The sequence below is a fragment of the Sebastes umbrosus genome, chromosome 2, assembly GCF_015220745.1.
Source record: "Sebastes umbrosus isolate fSebUmb1 chromosome 2, fSebUmb1.pri, whole genome shotgun sequence".
NCBI lineage: Eukaryota > Metazoa > Chordata > Actinopteri > Perciformes > Sebastidae > Sebastes > Sebastes umbrosus.
Genome location: NC_051270.1, coordinates 41,521,442 through 41,535,436, shown reverse-complemented (window position 1 = coordinate 41,535,436; position 13,995 = coordinate 41,521,442). Strand labels below are relative to the sequence as shown.

Below are 13,995 nucleotides of genomic sequence, written 5' to 3'. Positions count from 1 at the left end.
AGGGAGATATCGGGATGAGATTCTGCAGCCAGTGTTGATCCCATATCTCCACAATCTGGGACCTAACTTCATCCTCCCAGTTGACAACGCTCGCCCCCACAGAGCCAGGGTTATCACAGACTACCTCCACAATGTGGGAGTAGAGAGAATGGAACGGCCTGCCAAGAGTCCACACCTCAACCCAATTCAACACTTGTGGGATCAGCTTGGGCGTGATGTACGTGTTAGAGTGACCAACACAACCTCGCTGGCTGACCTGCAACGAATCCTGGTTGAGGAATGGAACGCTGTCCCACAACAACGTGTGACCAGGTTGGTGACCAGCATGAGGAGGAGGTGCCAGGCTGTTGTGGCTGCGTATGGATCTTCCACCGCTACTGAAGCTCCTGACGGTGTATTAAATGAATAAAGTGTAAAATAGCCAATATGTCTTGTTTGTTCCTTGTTACTGATAGAGAGTTCAATCATCCAATCCACCAAACAACTCAAAACAAGAGTCAATGCCAACAGGAGAATACACTGTTTACCATTGACAGAGTATTTTGGAACATTTTTCTTGGGCGCTCCCCACATAATCAGCTGTGCTGCCCATCCCACAAATACATGATCCTTACAAGTTGGACATCATTATGAAGGTAAATAAACAGGCTTTCCAACCATGTAAAATACAATGACCATTAGCATTGTAACAACAGAGAAATAATTCACCAAACACAAGTTTCCAAAAAAAAAATTCCCAGTTTATATATACGTATATACTGTATACAAACATACATACAATATACAACAATTTACAATCTAATGAACATGTCTACCGTTTTCTAGACTAGACAAGGGTATATTTGATCCTAAACACAACCTATTTACTTTATGTTGCTGACGTCTGTATGGTGATAAAGTAGAATAAATTAAATGTCTATCAGTTTGAGTAGATTACCAGTAAATGTTTGTACCGGTAGTCGCACAGAACTGACAATGGATCGTGTTCCTTGACGAACACAAAACGGCGTTGCACGTCGTCAGTAAGGGCAGCTGGTTAGTCGGCATCGATGCAGCTCACTGTTGGAGGGTTTTATAACCCACTTCCACTCCCCACTAATTGGTTTGGAATGGCACTAATATGGCGTGCCCTCCACGCGAACACGCAAACGGAGTGGAAGTGTGTAGGAAGAGGGTGTAGGGGGTCATTTGGAATTGGGCCATAGAGACTGTAAAGAAGGACAACATGACACCTCCCCAAAAGTGAAGCCAAAACATCTGGACCGCCCCCTGGTGGCTGGCTGCAGTACAGGTCATAAATCCACCTCCTCACTGTTAGCGGATGGGACATGGGCCAAACTGGGGTCATGGGTCAAATACAGTTTTCCCAAAGATGGTCTCTCATTTTAGGTAGTTCTGATCAAGCGGATGTATGTTCAAGTGTTAATTTTTCATTTGATGCTATAAAAAGGGGGTGAGAGGTCATGATTGACAGCTGGGATTCTCTCTCACTGACAAGCTGCGGCCATGCTCGGCTCACGATTGCTTCTGGCGGGTGACGTCGATACCGTGGCTCCAGCCCCCCCCCCCGATCACTACTGCGCAGACTCTGGCTCCAAATGACGTCAAAATCTCAAGATGGCAGCCCCCATATCCGGGATATTTTGGCTTCACTTCTGTACAGTGGGAAGAAGTGGAGACGCGTCGTCCATCTTTATGTACAATCTAAGATCAGACACAACAACTACCGGAGCTTCTCTTTACTTTCTCTCCACTGTTCTGTTTACTCCTGTCCTCCTGGCATTTTGTTCACCATTTCATTCAATGAAAAGTTATTCGAGAGATAAAATAAAGTAGAGCTAACGAGCTTGCTAAAGGTCAGTTAGCAAACTCATAAGCTTAGCTTGGTTGCTAAATGGAAAATAAGTTCATACAGTGTATTCAAAAGACGGATTTGTACCATGGACTCCTGTCTCACAACCGCCTGCTAACCATTGCTCTTTTGCTCTAAATATTTAGAATTATATATAGCCTAAAACACACTTTTGGCAAGTGTGTGTTTGTGTCAACCTGATGAATGTGAGTCAAATATTCACTCTCCTTTTAGCTCTGGTTTGATCTCCACAATCTCCTCAGAAACATATCTGGTTCTTTAGCTGCTAGATGTTCTACTCTCCTCTGCAGCTAGTTGATCACTTTATCTGTGTGTCGTATGGTGTTTGACAGATACTGTATAGCATACAGTTTATCAGCTGGAATCAGCTGCGTGATGCTGCTGGAGATGGTGCTAATGAGGCCACAGAGACTGAATCAGAACTGTGCTATAAAAGCAAAACAATTAGCCAAAAAAGGTGAATAAGCTACACAGAGCTACAGAATTGGTGATAATTCTCATGGACTGTAATATGCAAGTGATTCCTTTCACTTGTACTTTAGTCATTTGATTTTATAATATGTCAATATAAAAATAAATTGATTCATGTAACTTTAAGAATTAACATAATTTCCGGAGTTTCCTGTCAGTTCTTCTCCAATAAAATGAGGTTACTATAATGTACACACTGGGGAATGTCTTATATGCACTTCTCTACAGCTGAATGTGCACATTTACAATATTTCCATGTATCCACCAACAAAACAAACTCAGCTTGCTCAGTTCTGGATCAAAATGTCGCATTTGTCTATAAATAAAGTTAGATGTTGAAAATAAACTTCATTTCTGTGAGCTGACTCATCCAAAGCACAAGAGTGAGAAACAGATAGGATCTCTCCATTCACAGTCTGCTGCATATTTCAAGATATGAACAACAAAACATCAGCCAGCCAATCTGCGCCTGAGCCAAACACAGCTGCACTGACCCAACAGTGTTATCAGAAAATGATCTTCTGTCAGCTGCTTTTGGCACAGATAAGTCACATGGATTTAATGTGAAATAAGCCTCATATTACCGTTAAATATATGGCAACAATTAACCCCTTTAAAGGAGAAGAATATTGGCATGCAGAGGCCTATCGTCACTCCAATTCTGAGGCATCAACATGCTTCAACAAGTCTGAACTTGCAAGCACAGCTGCAGCAGAATATCCTCATGCAGCCAGTTTACTCTGCAGCAGACCCTCCTCTCTAGAGACCTTTCTACCACACACAGCTGCAACAAATACACAAACTGGCAATAAATTCAAGATCAACTCACTCACTTTTAAGTACAACTTGTCCAATTTCGTATTCATGCAATAACAAGTAACTTTCCAAATGTATCTAAAATGATCCTCATTCTCTGACTATTTGTTTTTTCTCACACAAGCAGAGTAAGTGATTTAGGGAAAGTATTTTAACACAACATCTAATAACTTGTATCACCGGGAACAAGAGGGACTAGGGATGTCACGGTAGCAGAAATCTAGTAGTCGATACCAATACCAGGGAATTTACACGATTCTTGATACCACAGGTAAAAACCCTCCAAAAAAAACAATAAATCCCATGTAATTCAACATGCACTCCTTTATTAAAACATAAGTAATAAACATCAGTAATAAATAAAGATAAACGTCTATTAACATTGCAAAACAGAACAGTGGCATGTAGCCTTCAAGTATTTAAAACAAACAGTATTGTCTGGATGTCTGTCTTTGAGGTGCTTTGCTAAATTGGAATTATTTCCTCCTTTGGATAGAAAAGTACGACGGCACCGTTACTGCACTGCATACTGGTTTTTGCGAATCTATTATTACTCCTTGAAAATCCACATCGAATGCAAAGTACTTCCATACCCGACTCTTGCTCTTTGTGTTCTCAACGAGTTGAGGCGGAGGTAGCGCTACAGCAGCTGCCTTCTTTCATGTCTCGTGTTTTTTTCCGTGCTGTTACGGCGTTCTTCTTCTTCGTTCATTTCACGGCAGATGAGAACACTTGTAAGCGTATACTGCCCCCATTAGATCCGGAAGAATCGCATCTCCAGTACCTCTGCTCCGGTACCAAATGACCATTACAGGCATCGTTTGTACCTTCGGTACCGAAGAAAACGAGTACCGTCACATTTTTTGAATTTTGGTACCGAGTTGGTACCGAAGTATTTGGATCTGCACTGGTAGTTATAGGATCAGAAGGCTTACCTGCTTTGTAGGCTATTGTGTTGGTTTTGGCCACAGACTTCTTATAACACAGGTAGACAGAGGAGCCCCACTGAAAACAAGAGCACAACGGGAAATGTTTGCATGCTGTTCCTTAGAAATGAATGAATAATGAATACATGCCACCTTTGGGCCAATCAGGAACAAAATGTATCATCCCAAATTCCATCAAATTTGGAGCTGTTGTCCAGTTACTCCCTTTCAATGTTGAAATAATAACCCAACTTGATGAAACTATGCACAACAATAATAATAAAGTAAAAATTCTCTGATTTCAGCTTCTTGAATGTGAATATGTTCTAGTTTCTTTCCTCCTCTATGACAGTAAACTCAATATCTTTGACAACCGGACAAAACAAGACATTTGAGGACGTCATCTTGGGCTTTGGGAAACACTGAGCATCATTTTTCACAATATTCAGATATTTTATAGATCAAACAACTAATCAAGTAAATAATCAACAGATTAATCGACAATGAAAATAATGGTTAGTTGCAGCTCTATTTCAGCCTATTGTGACTGAACACCAACTCCTGGTCAGAGGAGCAACAGACTTCAGATTCAGTGAAACAGTGATTTTCAGCTTGGTGTTAAGTTACTGTTTTTAACAACATTACTGGCTTTTAGATTGTTTATCTCCCTTCCAAAAACCTTTAGAAGCTTGAAACCTGCTGCAGATACAATAGGTAGTTCATCACAGCCAGCATTTTATTTTTGTCAAATCCTCCTTTTTGGTGCATTCAGTGATGCAACAACATTTGAGACTTGAGAGTCAGCTGCTGGACATAAAAACCTTTAAAATGCAACAAACAACCTAATCCATTTTTAAAAGTGCATGTTTGCTTATTGTCTGTCATCTCGGATTTTATCTCTAATTACTAGGGCTGTGGGAATGGGCAAATATGCTGCTTTATGCAAATGTATGTATATAAACTGGGAAAAAAAAGTTCGGAAACTTGTGTTTGGTGGATTATTTCTCTGTTGTTACAATGCTAATGGTCATTGTATTTTACATGGTTGGAAAGCCTGTTTATTTACCTTCACAATGATGTCCAACTTGTAAGGATCATACATTTGTGGGATGAGCAGCACAGCTGATTATGTGGGTAACGCCCAAGAAACATTTGCCAAAATACTCTTCCAATGGTAAACAGTGTATTCTCCTGTTGGTGTTGACTCTTATTTTGAGTTGTTTGGTGGATTGGATGATTGAACTCTCTATCAGTAACAAGGAACAAACAAGACATATTGGCTATTTTACACTTTATTCATTTAATACACCGTCAGGAGCTTCAGTAGCGGTGGAAAATCCATACGCAGCCACAACAGCCTGGCACCTCCTCCTCATGCTGGTCACCAACCTGGTCACACGTTGCTGTGGGATGGCGTTCCATTCCTCAACCAGGATTCGTTGCAGGTCAGCCAGCGAGGTTGTGTTGGTCACTCTAACACGTACAACACGCCCAAGCTCTGATCCCACAAGTGTTGAATTGGGTTGAGGTCTGGACTCTTGGCAGGCCGTTCCATTCTCTCTACTCCCACATTGTGGAGGTAGTCTGTGATAACCCTGGCTCTGTGGGGGCGAGCGTTGTCATCTGGGAGGATGAAGTTAGGTCCCAGATTGTGGAGATATGGGATCGCCACTGGCTGCAGAATCTCATCCCGATATCTCACTGCATTGAGATGGCCTTCAATGATGACAAGCCTCGTTTTGCCAGTGAGGGAGATGCCCCCCCACACCATGACACTGCCCCCACTAAAAGCTGTTACTCCATCGGTGCAACAATCAGCATAGCGTTCTCCGCGTCGTCTCCATACTTGGACCCTGCCATCCAACTTTGGCAGACAGAACCTGGAGTCATCACTGAACATGACATTCCCCCACATGTTCAGGTTCCATTGTCTTTGTTGTCGACACCAGCGCCAACGGGCCTGACGGTGAAGGGCAGTCATCGCAGGCTTCCTGGTAGCCTTATGAGAATACACTGTTTACCATTGGCAGAGCTTTTTGGAACATTTTTCTTGGGCGCTACCCACATAATCAGCTGTGCTGCTCATCTCACAAATGCATGACCCTTACAAGTTGGACATCATTGTGAAGGTAAATAAACAGGCTTTCCAACCATGTAAAATATAATGACCATTAGCATTGATACAACAGAGAAATAATCCACCAAACACAAATTTAACAACTTTTTTCTCCCAGTATATTTATTATTGTAAATCAATGAACAACACAAAACAATGACAGATATTGTCCAGAAACCCTCACAGGTACTGCATTTAGGATAAAAAATACGCTCAAATCATCACATGGCAAACTGCAGCCCAACAGGCAACAACAGCTTTTTGATACGGTGGACCATGCAGTCCTTATCTCTCGTCTTAATCAACATGTAGGCATCCGTGGCACCGCACTTAAGTGGTTTAGCTCTTATTTGGCCAACAGGAGCTTTTCTGTAATGATTGGTGACTTCTCCTCATCACATACAGTACTTCTCTCTCTTGTGGGGTGCCACAGGGTTCTATTCTAGGATGTATCCTCTCTTCATTTTATATGCTGCCTCTAGGGTGAATTATAGTCAAGCACAATCTGTCTTTTCATTGTTATGCAGACGATCTACAAATCTATCTACCTATGAAGCCTAATGGAAGTGATGCACTGAACTCTCTGTTGAACTGTATTAGTGACATAAAGCAGTGGCTATCACAAAGTTCCCTTCATTTAAATTAAGGTAAAACTGAATGCATTATGTTTGGTACTTCGTGCACGACTAATGTTGCAGTCCCAAGCTTTGGTGCTCTGGCTTCTTATTTCAAACCAACTGTAAAAAAGCTGGGGTGGGGGTGACATTTGACAGCTGTTTGAAATTTGATAAACAGATTAACAATTCACCTTCCTTTATTAGCTCGAGACTTGATTATTGTAATGCACTGTATGTTGGTCTCAACCAGTCTTCCCTCACGCTCCTCCAACTTGTGCAAACATGCCCCAAGACTTGCCCCAAACTGCATGTGATTATCATAAAGTGGGCATGTCTGTAAAGGGGAGACTCGTGGGTACCCATAGAACCCATTTACATTCACATATCTTGAGGTCAGAGGTCAAGGGACCCCTTTGAAAATGGCCATGCTAGTTTTGCCTCGCCAAAATGTAGCACAAGTTTGGAGCGTTATTTAACCTCCTTGGCAACAAACTAGTATGACATGGTTGAGGATTCCTTAGGTTTTCTAGTTTCATATGATGCCAGTATCTTCACTCGAGCTTAAACATTTTCAAATTTTTTAAACTTTTTATTTTTGTCAAATCCTCCTTTTTGGTGCATTCAAGGACACACCAACATTTGAGACTTGAGAGTCAGCCGCTGGACATAAAAACCTTTAAAATGCTACAAACAACCAAATCCATTTCACAAAGTGCATGTTTGATTACTGTTTGTCATCTAGGATTTTATCTCTAACTACATATCTTTGAAGGCAATACCTTAGCAGCAAGCAAAAATGCCATAAATTGTTTATATTTTGGTGGGTAATTTTGCTTTTATTAAACAGAGACAGTTGAGAGCTGGCAGGAAATGAGGAGAGAGAGATGGGAGATGACATGAAACAAATGTCCCAGGATGAATTTGAAAAACGGAGGCTGCGACTATATGGCCAGTGTCTCAAAACTTAAGGCCACCAGGATTTTGACACCAGTGAGCTCTTCATTCACGAAGGCAGAAAAGCACTATACTATAGGTGCAGTTTATTATCATTCATCATTTGGCCTCAATTAAAATGTCCCCATAAAGTCAGTCAGTGTAATTAACAGGAAAATACTATTATTACCCCTCCAACAGATGAGACATACACATCCCAACCAAAAGTCCAACTGCACTCGGGCGTGTGCATCTTGTAACTAAACCATTAGCATGCAGAGAGAAGTGATGATACATCTGATAAACACATCTTGTTTGTGACAATTAGTCACTCTGAGGGGATGACGATCTATGGCGTCTAAACTTTGCAATAAATCTTTAACAAGGCTGGAGGCTGGACATGAAGTATTCACCCAGAGCTGTGCTGAAATATTAAAATGATTCTCCTACATTAGTCAGATTGAAAAATGAGTATAGCTAAATCCCAACTTTATTGCCGGAGCCTCGACTTCTCCTACATGCACCACAAGTCTCTGTAGATTCTCTAAACACTTCCTGGCACACTTACTCTCAGCATGCAGATGTTTTAAGACACATGTGCAGCCACACACACCAACACCCCCCCCCCCACCTGAATGTTTTTGCAAAATGGCGTCTCCAGAAGGAAGTTCTTACTTTTTTTAATCTGGGGGACTGAAACCAAAATTTGATGTTTCCTGCTGATGGATCAAAACTCCATTGCAGATGCTAGAAATATCTGGACATCAAACAAAATGTAAAAAGTGTCTCTCTCACCATGCTGCTGTTGAGATTCTTCTCCACCTTACAGAAGGTGTGCGGGGGCGTCTCTCCCTTGCTCGGGATGATGATGCAGATGTCGGTGACAGCCAGGGCGGTGTGTGGCTGGCACTCAGGTGCCCGGCGGTAGGTGACGTAGATGCGCTGGGAGGAGTTGCCGCTGATGTTGGCTGGACGACCGGAGGGCGTGGTCTGGATGAGTTGGCAGCCCTGCATCAGCCGCTCCTTCCACTCATACAGCACGCTGTGGGGAGGAGGCACAACACGGCAGTCAGCCAAACAAAACTCCACGTCAGCGTGTAGTGGTTAGTGTGATTACCGTGGTGAATTAATCAACCCAATATGTAGTCGTGATCTCATCTAGCCAATTAGGTGGAGCTCCCATTTAAGTGGAACACTGGGCATTTATCCCAGTTTTCAGTGGCTGACAGAATGGAGTTGATTAAGCTTAATGGCTGCTTTGCACCTCATAAACTGCAAAGCAGAATGTGATTCATGAAAAGCAGTCAGATGATCTATGAGCTAATAAAGTGAGTTAACTTCAAGCTCTCGGCCACTTTTAAACTCAATAACTTTGGCCAAACTCACAGGAGTCTACACTGCAACAACAGCATATAAAGGAGGTAAAAGCAGAATGCCATCAATTTTTTGATAGACAAGTGAAAACCAAAAATACTTAAAAGTAGGGCTGTCAAAGTTATTTCTATTTCTATGGGTACCCACGAGTCTCCCCTTTACAGACATGCCCACTTTATGATAATCACATGCAATTTGGGGCAAGTCATAGTCAAGGCAGCACACTGACACACTGACAGCTGTTGTTGCCTGTTGGGCTGCAGTTTGACATGTTATGATTGGAGCATATTGTTTTATGCTAAATGCAGTACCTGTGAGGGTTTCTGGATCAATATCTGTCATTGTTTTGTGTTGTTAATTGATTTACAATAATAAATATATACATACATTTACATAAAGCAGCATATTTGCCCACTCCCATGTTGATAAGAGGATTAAATACTTGTCAAATCTCCCTTTAAGGTACATTTTGAACAGATAAAAAATGTGTGATGAATTTGTGATTAATTTCAATTAACTATGGACAATCATAATAATAATAATAATAATAAATTGGACTTATATAGCGCCTTTCAGAAACCCAAGGACGCTTTACAAAGGGGGCACACAAAAATCATACAAATTAATAACACAGAGGAAAAACTATAGCTAAGTAATTAAAAGAGTGATGTGTAGGAAGAGTCAGCTGAGATCATAGGCCTTGATGAACAGGTGGTGTTTGAGGTGTTTTTTGAAAATGTCCAGGGATGAAGCATTTCTTATTTCAGGAGGGAGAGAGTTCCAGAGGGCAGAGGCCCCGACGCTGAAGGCTCTGTCGCCGAATGTTCTCAGCCAGGTGGAGAGCAGACCAGTGTCAGAGGATCAAAGTTTCCGGGATGGAGTGTAGGGGTGGAGAAGGTCGGTTAGGTACTGGGGGGCATGGAGGGATTTGTATGTGAGAATGGGGAGTTCATAGTTGATGTGGTACTTGATTGGAAGCCAGTGAAGGTGGATGAGTGTAGGGTGATGTGCTGCCAGGGCCTAGTGCCTGGTGAGAACCCTGGTAGCTGAGTTCTGGACATACTGGAGCCTGTCCAGGGCTTTGCTGGGTACCCCGGACAGGACTCCATTACAGACGTCCAGACGGGAGGTGATGAAGGCGTGAATGGGGGTCTCTGCCACGGAGTCGGAGAGTGATGGCCGGAGTCGGGAAATGTTTTAGAGGTGGTAGGAGGCAGATTTAGTGACGGATTTGATGTGTGAATCAATTGAGAGGGTGGAGTCCAGGATGACACCAAGGTTGCGGACCTCGGAGGAAGGGCAGATGGAGCTGCCATCCTCATCCAGGAGGAGATCTCCAACCCTCCTGAACAGTGCCTTAGGGCCACAACCATGAGCTCTGTTTTGCTGCTGTTAAGTTTTAGAAGGTTTGATGACATCCATGTTTTTATTTCATGCAGGCAGTTGAGTAGGGACTGGGGGTGGGGGGATGTGAGTGGATGGCTTGGTGCTGAGGTAGAGCTGTGTGTCGTCAGCATAGGAGTGGAAACTGAGCCCATGGTGGCGGATAATCTGACCTAGGGGGAGCATGTATATGGTGAAGAGGAGGGGTCCAAGCACAGAACCTTGAGGTACACCTTGGTTGACTGGGGCTGGGGAGGAGCTGGAGTCACTGATGGTGATGAACTGACGCTGGCATCAATGGGGCGGAGCAGGCGGTTGATGGTGGAGAACAGCATTCTGGGGTGGTTCTGCTGGTTACCAATGAGGGTGGAGTAATACTGGGATTTGGTTTGTGATTAATCAATCATGTGATTAATTGGGATTAAATCTCTTAATCGATTGACAGCCCTAGTTACAAGTACTTTAAAAATGCAGATTCTACTGTTTCACTTACAGTAAGTTATCAGTATGGAGGCATTTTAGTTTCTTTGTGACTCATGAAGCTGGTAAAATAATGACAGTTTGTATTTTGCATGCAAATGCCACATTCAGTGTCTGGTAATAGTAACATGGCAGCTCACATAAACAGAGGAAACTACTGTGGCCAGGTGAGGAGCTCAGTGAGTAATCACTGCGAGTGGCTGAACACTGTATGATGCTGTATATAGAAGCAGCACATATTTAATATGTTTATTCCTATACAATCATTATTCACTGTCCCCTTCTTATCTATGAGCTGTGCTTTGAAGTGGAGCACGCTTTGACCTAAATGCACATTTGCTAATGTTGCAAATTTAATTTAGAACACAATTGTTTTCAAAATTATAATAGAGATTATTGTGTTGAAAAGATGTTTTCATATAAAGAAAATTTAAAAAAGGATGCTATTGGGGATGATCTCTAATGATAAAAATTCAAAAAAGGTTTATCAACAATTCATATTTTTGTTATGACAATTCAGTTTTTTTTTTGTATCCGACAGTCCTCATGCATGCATGTAGTTCTAAGTACACTGTCAGTCAAAACATATTAACCCAGTACAGCACTGTAATAAGGCACAAGAGGACACTCACACAAAGCACTTAGTGGACAAGTACTCACAGGAACAGAACAGTAGCAGTCATATTAAACATCCCTCTTCTCTTTGTGCTTCCATTATGCACTTATCCTCCATTACTGTTTCAACACAAACTCCACGGGCATTTTGCGGCACTGAAAGCTTTTTTGTGGCACTGAAAACTTTGTCTGTTTTTTATTTCAGTACTCATCACTGTGGTGGTTCTGCTCAGTGAGGCCAAATAATGTGTGCACATCTTTCTCTGCTGTTAAAACCAGACCTGTCTTTTAGAGATGCACCGATCGATAGGGCACCGGCTGAAACTGGCCAGCTGTCAGCTGATCGGCCATGACCTGTGACCTGCTGACTGACACGCGCGCATGCACGCACATCATGTTTTTTATCTGTTCAAAATGTACCTTAAAGGGAGATTTGTCGAGTATTTAATACTCTTATCAACATGGGAGTGGACAAATATGCTGCTTTATGCAAATGTATGTATATATTTATTATTGTAAATCAATGATCAACACAAAACAATGACAGATATTGATCCAGAAACCCTCACAGGTACTGCATTTAGCATAAAACAATATGCTCCAATCATAACATGTCAAACTGCAGCCCAACAGGCAACAACAGCTGTCAGTGTGTCAGTGTGCTGACTTGACTATGACTTGCCCCAAACTGCATGTGATTATCATAAAGTGGGCATGTCTGCAAAGGGGAGACTCGTGGGTACCCATAGAACCCATTTACATTCACTGATCTGGAGTTCAGAGGTCAAAGGACACCTTTTGAAAATGACCATGTCAGTTTTTCCTCGGCAAAATTTAGCGCAAGTTTGTAGCGTTATTTAGCCTCCTTCACAACAAGCTAGTATGACATGGTTGGTACCGATGGATTGCTTAGGTGTTATAGTTTTATATGACAACCTAAAAATCACAAGTTGCGTTAATGTGTTAAAAAAATTAGTGGGGTTAAAACAAATTTGCGCTATCACTTTAACCTTGACAGCCCTAACAACAAAATTTGGAACCCTTAACTGTATTTATTACTAAGTGAATTTCAATTTTCCGTGAAAGAAAAGTTACAGAAATGTTTGTGTATATTGTCAATTATAGTTCTTGAAAAGAAAGAAATTTGGAATCTGCAGGTCAGACTTTTGAAAAAATCGTAATTGGCCAAGAAAATTGCAATCAGTGCATCTCTACTGTTTTTTTGTTTGTTTGTTTTTGCAGTCTCCACCATCAGACCAGTGCAGTTGATATCCTTCCTTTATTGACAGAGCCACCAATTCTGCAGAACTAGCCTTTGTCTTTGCTGTGTGAGGAGGTCATTGTTTTGTGCAGTATTTTCTAAAGGAGCCGGGGGTCTCATTAATAACCATTGTGTACGCACATCCATTTTCAAATGATATCCCCGGTTGGGAGGGTACCACTGATTGTAGCAATCATTTTGGTAAGTTGTCAATCAATATTGCAATATTCAATATTGCAGTGACACTCGTAATGCTGCATGACGGATGCAATGGCACTACGAGGATCACGTGAATGGAAGAATTGAGAGGGATGGAGTGTACAGGGCCACCTCACCCACAAGCATCTCCATTTCTGTGTCAGAGGAATTCCTTTTCTTGGTCTTCCTCTCGGAAGTTGCCGTGATTCACCGTAAAGAACCATTGATCAGCAGGCTCATCTATATGCATAAACATTCATAAGGTGCTTTGCATTGACCATCCATGTTTAAATATGGGCGTGTAGAGGGCGGGATATGAGGCTGATCCAAATGCGCACATTTCCAAGTTGATTTGAGATTTATAAAAGGACATTGCACAATGGCAGATGTACGCATGGTTTTATTTTTTTACGCATGCGTACATTTCCTCATTTGTACATACTCAAACATTTAGTGTGGATCCAACACAATGTTTTATAAATGAGACCCCTGGACTTTATTTTAGGTGAGGTCACCTCTGCTAGAAAATAACATAAAAAAAGATGAATGTTCAGGTCAAAAGAGCCGAGGTTCTACTCCACACACAAAATGTCATGTATTGAGTGAGCGTGGCTTTTGTTAAGGCCATCAGCTACTAACTAAAGTTATCACAAGATGTGTCAGTGTTTGGGTGGATTACCACCTGTGTTTAAAAGGCTGTCCCACACTACAAGAAAATAGAACACTTTTGTTCATATAGTGTGTGATGAGCAACGATTTGGTCAAAACAGCACAGCACACACTAACAGATTCATTCATGAGAGTCCTGACTAAAAAAACGGAAATCTTGCAAAATCTCTGGCGATCAAACGTGACTTTAGTGTCAACAAACATGGCGGACGACGGGCAGGAAGAATTAGCCATGTTAGATTTTTCACTACTTTGTACTTAAA

General features: G+C 41.8%; 1 protein-coding gene across 1 annotated transcript in view; it reads right to left on the bottom strand.

The window, feature by feature from the left end:
* The window catches only part of LOC119501348 (C-myc promoter-binding protein-like), a 155,326-nt gene that overhangs the window by 94,058 nt on the left and 47,273 nt on the right, over positions 1-13,995 (bottom strand). The window contains 2 exon segments of the mRNA XM_037791674.1: positions 4,096-4,165; positions 8,548-8,794. Coding sequence (XP_037647602.1) covers positions 4,096-4,165; positions 8,548-8,794 — 317 coding nt within the window.